The sequence below is a fragment of the Procambarus clarkii genome, chromosome 9, assembly GCF_040958095.1.
Source record: "Procambarus clarkii isolate CNS0578487 chromosome 9, FALCON_Pclarkii_2.0, whole genome shotgun sequence".
NCBI classification, from domain to species: domain Eukaryota; kingdom Metazoa; phylum Arthropoda; class Malacostraca; order Decapoda; family Cambaridae; genus Procambarus; species Procambarus clarkii.
The window spans coordinates 4,315,887-4,328,080 of record NC_091158.1 but is presented as its reverse complement, the minus strand read 5'-3'; the positions used below and the strand labels follow the sequence as shown (position 1 = coordinate 4,328,080).

Genomic DNA, 12,194 nt, shown 5'->3' with positions numbered 1-12,194 from the left:
TTCCTACCTTTTTGGGTGCTAACCCCGGTCGATGGCAGATAAGGAAAACCCCAACCAACCACAAGGGGGTTTTCCAGGGCCATTGCTCCCTGAAACCTCTCTAAAGGGTCCAGGTTCTGGCGCTGGTCCCTGGTAGGTCTGAACTTCTTAGCTAATGTCTCGGTCTAATATAACATACATTAGCCCGATAAGCTCCAGGGAGCCGTAGGGGCTCCCCACAGAAAAATGCCAACCGGGGGAAGAGGGGTTGTCGAGGAGCCTCCAGGTCTCGCCCAGAAAATGGTGTTTCATTACATTCAACGCTGGTTTTCTGGGGGGGGAGGGGAAGCCCCTTCGGCTCCCCAGAGCTACATCACCAAAGGTGAAAACTAGAAGGACTTACCCGGGAGGCGGTCGGTGCTCGCACCTCAACTTGAAGTCGAGACAATAGGCTGCAACTGCCGACCCAAAGCGACACAGGCCCAACTTGGCTCAGGAACATTTATGAGGTAGCATGCAGCCAGGACCCTGTTCGACTGCCAAAAAACCCTGCACCCGAATGTCAGCTTATGACATGTTACCAAAGACGCAGCCAGCATAGCAAACTTACGAACTTCATGGGCACGGGGATAGACCGCAGGCTGGCTGGACTGAATAACTCTAAGGATAACTTGAGACCCTTAGAACAGGGGAAGAAGAGAAACTGGATCAACCCAAAGCGCATCCCCGGTCACAGAGGCCATGGTGCGCAAATATCGCCGGCGAGCCGCAACCGGGCACAACACATGATGCACCCCCGGCCTGACCAACCAAGCATCAATAACCCAAGGACCAATTTGGAAAGCAGCAGTCTCATTCTCCGCCAGAAAAAAAGGAGACGGCTGTAAACGAACAAACCTATCACAACAACCAAAGAGCAGAAACCCTCGCGCCTGAGGAGAGCAAGAAGCTCCCCAACCCGACCCCCAGAGACCAATACCAAGAAAAAAAAAGAGCCTTAGAAAAACAAGCATGAAACTTAGGGACTACAACAAACTGAGGTGAAGATAGATAAGAGAGCATTGTGTCCAAAGACCAGGACAGCTCAGGTAGCACATGAGCCACCTGGAGGTGAAACAACACCCGAGACAGCTTGCGAAATGGTGCAGGAGTAACATGAAAACAGAAAGCAAGCTGCAGCGGCTCCACCACCGCCGCACGATATGAGGTGACAGTATTTGGCATAAAATGACGGTCCTGAAACAGCCATGAGAGAAAGGACAAAACAACCTTAACAGAAAGTGAAGTACAGCGACGAAGAGACAAAAAGAAACGGAAGGACCACCAGGAAACTTCATACTTCCGCTGAGACGAAGCTTGCAGCTGGGACCCCATCAAAGAAGCCACCTTATCACCATACAGATGGTGATTGACTCGAGTCAAAAAGACCAAACGCGAAGACTCGAGTAGAAGATCGAACCAGTCTCGTAACAGACCAGACCGATTTGCTGAAAGAGGTGGAGCTGCTGGAAAACCTCTGGGTTCAGACACCAAGCAAGCAGCACCTGAAACCAAGGCTGGGCCGGCCACCATGGGGCCAAAAGGACTACTCTCCCCTGGTAAGTCTCCAAGCGAGCTAGGACCTGGAGCAACAGCTAAACCGGGGGGGGGGGGCTGGGGGGGGGGCTGGGGGTTGGGAAGGGAAGAGGTATAGAAACCCTCCACCTCGACCAGTCCTAGTGCGTGTTTTTGAAGAGTTCAGAGATGTCAGTTCAATCAGGAAGAACCAACAAAGCTCAAAAATGCAGAATCACAACCTGTGAAGCTGCCAGCAGGCAGAATCCAGTTCTGAATCAGCTGAGGAAACGAACCTGTACCAGTGAACAGAGAATATGAGGTAAACATACCTTCCACATATAACAGAAACTACCTGCCCAGCACATTATGCAAACAAGCTGGCACACAAGACACTACAAAAGCATTGCAAATAAATCATTACAAACACAGTCCAAATTTGTCAGAAGAAGGAAGATATGCAAACCCACCATTAACCACTATATTGCGTGGCCTTAAATGCCCTTCCTTGATCACATATATGTTGAAAATATTGCACAATTATACTTACTTTGGCCACAGGGGTGTCCAGAAAATGGGGTGTGATATCATGGCTTGGTGGACGCCCATGGTGGAGACTCACAGAGGCAGTCGCGCGCTGTATTCAACAAGCACAAGTTGCCACAAATATTTTTATGTTCATTTGTTCTACACAATTACAAATGCATTTCTTTTGTTTTTCTGGCTAATCCTATGTATATTGAACACGTTTACAATATTCAGGCAGTAGAACATCAGTACTGTTCAAAGAAACTGTGTTACATGTATCACAAATGTGTCCACAAACATTGTTCATATTTTCTATATTACATGTTCAATTATTTACATTTACAACTTATTTACACACTGTAGACTATCACAGACTATATACTACACTATCAACACACTTAGTATTGTGCGAGTGTGTGATAGTCACTGAAGCAATCAATGGCACACAAGGAAACTTTGCACTCAACACACCAATTGCAGATGGATCACCGCTTCTGTTACTTACATTGCGTGTTCTTGCAAACAACGCAGGAACGTTTACTCTTTTCACATGTTTGTGTTTGGCATATAACCAAGCTTGTGTACAGCAAGATATTCTTTACACTTGTGTCTATCAGGAACTGTGTGAGGCCTTGTTGCTGGCACCCCACGCTCCACAACACAGCCCTTCACCCAATATTTCCCTGGTAGTTGCGACACTAGAGCAACACTGAATATACAGATTGGTGGTCTCTTGGCAGATTTCATGAGATACTTGTTGAAACAGTTCAGCACTGTAATCTCAACAAGGTGGAAAAACAGTTTCTTGGTTCACTTCAGAGATTTTCTCACACACACTCGACGGCACCAACCATCATGTCACATTTATCTACTAAACGCATATTTACATTGTAGTTAATGACACACTCAGGTTTATACATTTTCACCCTTGCTGCAAAATTCACTTTGCCACTGTCCAACATTGCACTGGTGTAAATAGTTAATATTCACCTCACGTCTGTCCTTCCAGCGCACGGATAACATTTTATCACACTTTCTCAGCTGACATTCACCTACTGCAATATCAATGCCAAACACTGGCATTTTCCTCCTGTGTGTCTTGACAGTGCCACATATGCTGGTGTTGTGGTCAAGGAGGAATCGGGTCAACAAGGGGCTGGTAGTTGTCAGTGTACAGGATAAGCCCCTTGTTCAGCAACGGTTGCATGAGTGTTTCCATGACCGGAGCCGGTTGGCCAAGCGGACAGCACGCTGCACTTGTGATCCTGTGGTCCCGGGTTCGATCCCGGGCGCCGGCGAGAAACAATGGGCAGAGTTTCTTTCACCCTATGCCCCTGTTACCTAGCAGTAAAATAGGTACCTGGGTGTTAGTCAGCTGTCATGAGCTGCTTCCTGGGGGTGGAGGCCTGGTCGAGGACTGAGCCGCGGGGACACTAAAATGCCCCGAAATCTTCTCAAAATAACCTCAAGATGACACTACCTGAGAACCCGTGTAGATCTTGACCTGGTATGACAATGTCTGTACCTCAACACAATATCATAACATGACTCTACCAGTTTTATAGTCACATTGCACGAAGAACTTTAGTCGCAACCTGTGCCGCTTCGATGGTATGTACTTCTTGAATGTCAGTCGTCCATTGAAGAGAACTAGCGATTCATCAATCACGACATTCTGTGCTGGTACAAAACAGTCAATGAACTTTCCTCTCAATTCACTCAATATCTTCTGCACTTTCCACAGTCTGTCATGTATGTCTTCATTTTCATTGTTCTCAAAGTGCAGGCACCTGAGAAGCAACAGGAACCTATTACATGACATGAACCTGTTGAACAAGGGGGTTGGAACAAGGCTATCTTTGTTCCAATAATCCTGGATCACATGTTTTTCTACATACCTCACCATCATTCACAATGGTAAAAACACATACATTTCCTCAATAGTCATGTCTTTCCAATGTATCATTCGAAAGGCAGGAAAAATTCCAGAGGCAATGCGCTGCAAAGCGTATTGGTTCGTCTTTGCAATGAGATGATCCATGAATGGCTGATCGAAATATGCCATAAAATAGTTAATTTCAGCCATATCATCATCAGTACTGTATAGGAAAATAAGGGTATCACATCAGCATTGGTATTATCAAATGCTGAAATTTGTGGGACAAAATTGTCACAATTCTCCCACACAAGTACACCCGTGTTTTTTTTGTTTTGGCACCAACACCAAGGCCTACACCAGCATGAGCATTACCAGCATGGGCCTCAACAACACTGCTCCGTCGTCTTGTGTTAGAACTGCGTATGTCAGGAGATGAGGCTGTTTTGCATTGTATAGGCCTACCACCAACACCTGATGGTGAAGGCTCACTGTCGTCTTTGTCCTCAGGCCACGTGACACTGGCGCATGCCTCGGTGTGTTGCTGGGGCAGCAAATCCCCACCCAGTGACACCATAGCCACTTGCACTTGGTTCATCAGCACTGCTTGTATCTGAAACTATGTCACTAAACACAGAAAATGATTCATCACCTATACTATCACTCAGTAGACTCACCTAAGATGATACAGATGGTGATGGTAAATCCAGTGGTGTTGACCTAGGGCGACGTGGCAGGCTAGGCAAGGTGCGTGTACTGTTCATACTCTCGACATCATCCACCTCAATGTCTGTATCACTAGTGTCAGATGCCTGTGTTAGGTCTTTACCAGGACTGTAGTCTTTGATGTCACTAATATGTTCTTCATCAAACAACATGTCCTGTATTTCGGCATCCGAGAATCGTTTTTCAACACATCGGCTGACTGTAGACCGGGAGCTTGTTGATGATGCATCAGACATGGTTGCTACCTTGAAACTGAGGTTGCCCTCAGCCGTGGGGCATGCTGGGATTTTTTTTTCCAAAATGGCGGACAATCACTGGAGGCCTCTGGCATCCATCTAGTACCAAATTCACTGCGTGGCAGTTTTGAATCCTACGATATAACTATGATTGCCATGTGGCACTCTGCGCACCCTCAATCCAGCGCCTCAAGGTGCTCTGCAGAGAGCAGTGGTTAAAAGAGAATACATTAACACTTTCGTCCGGGCATGACGCAATGCTGCGTCGTCAGTTGAAGTCTGAAATCCTCAGAGCAGGCATCCCTAGTCGAGCAAGGTAAACACAAGCTGATCACCAGGAAAGGTAACCCTGGCTCACATCTCAGGCAAAATACAATAATAAACATAATATTGTAACACTCCATATGGATAGGATTAAACACAATCGTAAAACATGAATGGAATTAAACAAAGCAATGGCCCCTTAAGTGAATGAAGGAACAGCTCTTAGGCCCCAGCAGATGGGTACACCAGAGACTACAGCAGGTGAGTAAGGTAGGCTGCTTGCTAGGACATCTGGTTGTGGTCGAACACATCAGGGCTACGGTTGTTCACCCACTGCAATTAAAGGTTTGCCTCAAGATTTATTTAAGTTAAATGTAGCCTGTTTTGTTTTGCCTTGTAGAGAGCTCCAAATTCTGGTCCTGAATCCAGGTAGATCAGTATGAGTCTCAGAGGCTTGGTGCAATTCTTAAAGGCTTGGCTACACTTTAGCATTAGCTTTGGAAAGCTACTGAAGGGTCCTCCCAGATTTTTTTTTTTTAAATAGTATTGTACAGTAATGTTCTTACTCAGAGGTTCATCCGAAACAGCAGCTGTGTCTTTTGGTAGTTTCTCAATCAGAAACATAAATATCTTTCTCAAGTCGGTCTCATTTGGATAGAGAAGTGACTGGTAACCAACATCACCAAGATATCCCACATCCTGAAATAAAGAAACATTTGGATAAATTTAAAAAACAAATGCATTACACTGCAAATGCTTTTGTTCTGTTATTTTCCTCAATTGTTCAAAATTCCATTTGTTATGCAAATGGAAAACCTAATGAGAATATAATTACACTAAGTTTGTATGTAATAAACTCAACTACAATAATTTATACATCATGAAGATTCTCATCTTAATTTTAAATAATACTGTAACAGATTTATGTTTAACACACAAAAAACCAGCGTTGAATGTAATGAAACGCCATTTTCTGGGTGAGCCCCGGAGGCTCCCTAGAGCTTATCGGGCTAATGTATGTTATATTAGACCGGGACATTAGCTAAGGAGTTCAGACCTACCAGGGACCAGCTCCAGAACCTGGCCCCTTCAGAGAGATTTCAGGGAGCAATGGCCCTGGAAAACCCCTTTGTGGTTGGGGTTTTCCTTATCTGCCATTGACCGGGGTTAGGCACCCAGAATGGTAGGCATAACAAAACAAACCCCACATGGTAAAAAACTAAAACAAAAAACCGAACAGAGAGGTAGAAACTCCCTACAATCACAAAAAAAACAAGCAAACAAGCAAACATCACACTTTACTGCCGCGCAGCCCTCCCCGCCCTGAGAGGGGGAGGGGGGGAGCCCCGGACCTACCGCGCCGGCCGCCAAGCTTCAGTTCAGAAGCTAAGCTTCAACCAACGTGAAAAAAATGCCGACCAGTGGGAGGGAGGGTTGCCAGGGAGCCTCCGGGGCTCACCCAGAAAATGGCGTTTTATTACATTCAACGCTGGTTTTCTGTGGGGAGCCCCTACGGCTCCCTGGAGCTTCATACCCAAAGAGAAGGAAAAGAAAAAAGGGCCAACCCGGGAGGCGGCCGCCACAAACTCTGTAACGCAAAGCCGAGACAACAGGTCGCAATGTGCGCCCCAAGGCACAAAGAACGCACAGGATAAGACGTGCATAAGAATGGGCGGCCAAGAACCTTTGCGACCCTCAAATCCCTGTGCCCAAAATGAGCCCTAGACGTCGCCAACACAGCAGCAAAAGCTGCAAATGTCTGAACAGCACGGGTGCAAAGACAGCCTGCAGGCTGGAAGAATGAAAAACTCTGCGGACGACTTGGGAGATCCGAGCCCTGAAAACAGGGAATGAGGGGAACCGGATCAACCACAGTGCATCCGCAGACACGGTACGCAGGTAACAGCAAAAAACACAACCGGACAACACAGGATGCACCTCCGGCCAAACCAATCAAGCATCAATAACCCAAGAACCCCTCCGGAAAGCAGCTGTCTCGACCGTCGCTAGGACGGAGAAAGGCTGCACATGTACAAATCTACCACCAGTACTAAAGAGCAGAAACCTGAACCGAAGGGGCTACCACAAACTTATAAGATAAGAAGGCACCCTGATCAAATACCAGGACAGCTCAGGCGACGCATGAGCAGGCCGGAGGTGAAACAAAACACGAGAAAGCGTACGAAACGTCATACTGTTGCCAAGACGAAGCTCGCAGGTGGGACACCGTCAACAAAGCCACCTGAACACCACAGAGATGGTGATACCTGCGTCAAAATACCAGACGTGAAGAGCCGAGGAGAAGGCAAAACCAGCCACGTACAGGACCGATTCGACCTGCCGAAAGAGGCGGAGCCATGGGAAAACGCCCCGGGTTCGAACACTTATCAAGCAGCGTCTGAAAATAAGGCTGGGCCGGCCACCAAGGAACTATAAGGACTGCTCTCGTGGGAATGGGCTGCAACCGAGCCAGAACCCGAAGCAACAGCTGGACCGGGAGAAGAGGAACAGATACCCCCACCTCGACCAGTCCTGCCGAAAAGCATCCACCGTGAATGCCTCGCAGATGGGAAAGGGCGCCACATAAAATGGGCGACACCTAAACCACGCCGACTCGAAGACGTCCATGGCCAGAAGTCCATACGTCCGACAGAGCCAACAAAACGAGTCGGCGACAACTGGCCAATCCGAGAAGAGAGGAATGAACCGAGACAGATGTCCGCCAGGATGCAGGACACACCCCGGACATGAACCTCATGGTTAGCCAAACCCCTGTGGTTCCGGGAAGAACCGCCAGAGAACCGTCCGAACAGAGCTGAATGGTAGAGCACCCAGTGACCCAAACCCTCCGAAGCACAAACCAAACAGCCACGAACTCCCGAACCGTGCTGTGAGCTCAACGGACGGACAGACTCCACCAACCTCGGCCAACCTGGCGAGAACTAGTCACAAAGCCCCAGCCGAGAGATGACCCGTCCCTGAACACATCGAGCGAAGACTCGGGGAGGTGCCAAGGCATGGAACCCCGAAAACCCCAAAGAGGAAGCTGGTGACGCAGCACCAACACAAGATCCCCGGAGGAACGAACCCAATGAATGCAAGAGGCGGAAGGGGTTGTCTCCGAAGGAACCAAACAGACACCGAAGCCAAACCCGACTCAGCAGGCAGACCAGCATGTCGAAGTTCAAACTCCCGCACAACTGCTCAAGCAACCGCTGAGGAACCCGGGACCCCCTCATGTACAGCCGAAGGTGGGACCACAGCTGCAGTAACACTTCTGGAGGGAAAGACAATGAGTGGCCCAATAGCCCTAAACAAGGCCCAGGTCCGAACCCGGGATGAAAACAGATGGAATGGTCTCCAGATCACCAGGAAACCAAACCCGGCGATCTGGAAAGAACCACACCCCTGGCGAGCAGACAAGTAGACTGACTGGGAGCCGACACCAGCCAGTTGTCGAGGTAGGCCAGATACCGAATCTCAGACTCAGACAGGGCACTAAGATCCGGTAAAGATGCAAAAAAAAAAATATACCAAGTGCCCATTACAAAATAGGGAAGGCAACAAAAGCAGCAAGCCTGAAGCCCCACCACCAACTGAGCCATTCCCAGAAAACTGGAGAGGAACGTGCCAAGAAGTGATTTGGAGGTCCAGGGCCACCATCCAGGCACCCGGCGCCAACAGAAGCCGGACAGGACACAACAGTCCACCGAGGAGGGCATAGAAACCAGGGCGCAGACTGAAGAAGTCCAGAAGAACTGCAGTTGCGAAAGGCCCATGACTGCAAGGAGTAGACAGGAACCCCAGAAGGATGGGACGGATCGACCACGTCCAATGCACCCACTAAGATGACACGACGAAGCGCAGGGGAAGAAGCCCACCCCGCCAGCTCTGAAACCCCCCAAAGGGGGAGAAGCTGTCTACCGACGCCACCAAAGGCCGGAAGACAACCAAAAGCGCCCACCAACAGCAGGACCATGCGAGAGTCAACAGAGCAAGCTGCTCCCCCAGCGCCCCATCAACAGAGAAGGGAACAGAACCCCTTCCAACAGAAAAAATACACACATACACATTATGTATATACACATATACATATACACAAACACACAAGATATGTTACACACACGTGCGTATACACATGTGCACACACACACACAGCGTACATAAGTACATGCGTACACACACACATACCTCACACATAATATCTAGAGATATTAGAAAGAACTTTTTTAGAGTCAGAGTGGTTGACAAATGGAAAGCATTAGGAAGTGATGTGGTGGAGGCTGACTCCGTACACAGTTTCAAGTGTAGATATGATAGAGCCCAATAGGCTCAGGAAACTGTACACCTGTTGATTGACGGTTGAGAGGCGGGACCAAAGAGCCAGAGCTCAACCCCCGCAAACAGAACTAGGTGAGTACATACATTGCAAAAGAAAAGTACCAGTCGCCGACCAGTGGGCCAGAGCACCTCGCCGGCCAGGCAAAGAAGGCACAAAACTACATCAAAAGGCCCACCTTGACAACAAAACCTCAAAATCCCAGCAAGACCACAACATGTGCCAAGACCCAAAAAGATCAGCCTGCAAGCCAGGAAGACCCCAGAACCCCAGAAGGCAGAACCGGGTCACACGAGGAAACAAAGTCCCCTGAACCCACAAAGGGGGCCCCAAGAGGAGGAAACCTCCGGAATGAAACGAAAGAACCCAAAGGAACCCAGAATTGAACCAGGGAGAGCCCAAACCACCACATTTGCTGGCGGAGAACACCACAGAGAGGCAAAGCACAGCCCCCAGACAGAACCCCTTGGGAAAACGGTCATAACAGACCGAAAACCGAGGGACAAGGTGTGGGAGCAAGCATACCAGCCAGGGGACATCTAGTCCAAACCCAAAGGCTCAGACCCAAAACAGACAAAATGGAAAACCCGGTGTAAAATCAACACCCAAACATTCCCAGAGGAACAGGCAACGGGCAGAAAACACCAGAAAAGCAAAGAAACGACAACAGGAAAATAAAAAACCCTGAAAAAAGGTGAAAACTCACTCCAGAACCTCACTCGCACACCCAGTCGCATGTAAACAAACCACAACGCCGCCCTGGTGGCCACTCTGGGAAACCGGCAGACGAAAATGGCCGCCAGCAGGGGCCGTGGCTGATGCTAAAGATACAAAAACACACCAGCAAAAGTGGGAAGCAAGCAGACTGGATGGGCGAAAAATGCTGCCCAACAGCAGAAAACCCCAGCAGGGGCAAACCGCCCAGAACTGCTAGCAGGCATCCCCCACAGCCCCGGGAACCAACAACAGAGGCCCCGGGGCAGAGCCGTCCTCCAAGCCCTCCGCACTTAAAGAAAAGCAAGAGTCCATGGGAAAGGCAGCAAGAAAGGGACGCTGATAAGACCCAGAAGTCTTGGCAGGAGGAACCGGCTCGAAAAACCTTCCGTCCCCCAACCCGAACAGGGCAGCCCCCGAAAACCGCCCGAGTCTCGGCCCCAACTAAACCCTGCAATGACCCCGAAACCCACAGACAGTCTGGAGCCGGGAACAGGGAAGGAAAGGGGCGAACAGCACCTAACCAAACGGGGCGGCCTCAGGGCATCCGAGTGGGAAACCAACCAAGCATGTTGCAGCAACCTAACCTAGCTTGCAACACGGATGCTGCCTGAACAAGCAGAGAATCTCTCGCAAGACTCCGGGTCAGGGTGTCGGTGACCCAACAGGCCGCATGACGGAGGTAAAATCGGCAACTGTCATTCGGAGACAAGGGCACAGCAACCAACAATCCCGTACAAGACGGGTTGGAACCCAGAAGACACATTCAATGGTACCCCGAGCTCAAACAGGGGTTTCCAGGGCCCGTAGGGGTAACAACTACAGGAAGCCCGGGCAAGGTGTTGCTAACTGGTTAAGAAACCCAAACATAACAAGAGGGTAGAGGATAGCACTGAAAACCCCCTCGACGTGTACAATCACGGGGGCCTAACAGAGGGCCGCCAAACACTACCAGTGGAACTATAGCCACACTAGGCAGACCCCCACCAGGCATGAAAATAAAAACAAAAGAAAAACCCCACAAAAGTACACCGTCACCAGAGGCAACAGGAACCAGCCGCCGCTTAGGTGGCAGGCTGTGCAACACCTTGACGCCCTGACCAGTACAATACCAATCCCTACCCAAGGCCAAACAAGGGCCCTAAGCCCCAACTGGCCCCAAGGACGAGGCAAATGCCGAGCAGCAAGATCCTCAATGGGAACGGTTCCCGAACGCCCCAGGGAAGATAACCCTGTTACGCAAGGGCAGCACTCACAGGCTGCTTAGGGAAGTCAGCCACTAAGCGCATGCAGCCCTGGCACTGATGAGGTACGCCTGGCCACCGCACAACACAACACACGGCAGTGAACGCCACATAAGGCAAACACCGCCTAGGAAACTGAGGCCAGAGAAGCGTCTATCCCGGTTGACATTAGCGAACGAACTGAAGCTTGGCAGCCGGCCCGGTAGGTCCGGGGCTCTCCCCTCCCCCTCTCGGGGCAAGGAGGGCTGCGCGGACGATCAGCGCGGCAGTAAAGTGTGATGTTTGCTTGTTTGCTTGTTTCCTTGTGATCGTAGAGATTTTCTACCTCTGTTCGGTTTTTTGTTTTAGTTTTTTACCATGTGGGGTTTGTTTTGTTATGCCTACCTTTCTGGGTGCCTAACCCTAGTCGATGGCAGATAAGGAAAACCCCAACCACAAAGGGGTTTTCCAGGGCCATTGCTCCCTGAAACCTCTCTGAAGGGACCCAGGTTCGGGCGCTGGTCCCTGGTAGGTCTGAACTCCTTAGCTAATGTCCCGGTCTAATATAACATACATTAGCCCGATAAGCTCCAGGGAGCCGTAGGGGCTCCCCACAGAAAACCAACGTTGAATGTAATGAAACGCCATTTTCTAGGCGAGTCCCGGAGGCTCCCTGGAGCTTATTGGGCTAATATATATGTTATATTAGACCGGGCTATTACCTATGTTGTTCAGGCCTACCAGGGACCAGTGCC

General features: G+C 49.5%; 1 protein-coding gene across 1 annotated transcript in view; it reads right to left on the bottom strand.

Annotated features, from left to right (window-relative positions):
• Positions 1 to 12,194, bottom strand: part of LOC123766262 (coiled-coil domain-containing protein 22 homolog) — a 202,955-nt gene that overhangs the window by 135,011 nt on the left and 55,750 nt on the right. The window contains exon 3 of the mRNA XM_069321082.1: positions 5,730 to 5,862. Coding sequence (XP_069177183.1) covers positions 5,730 to 5,862 — 133 coding nt within the window. The remainder of the gene's footprint in view (positions 1 to 5,729; positions 5,863 to 12,194) is intronic.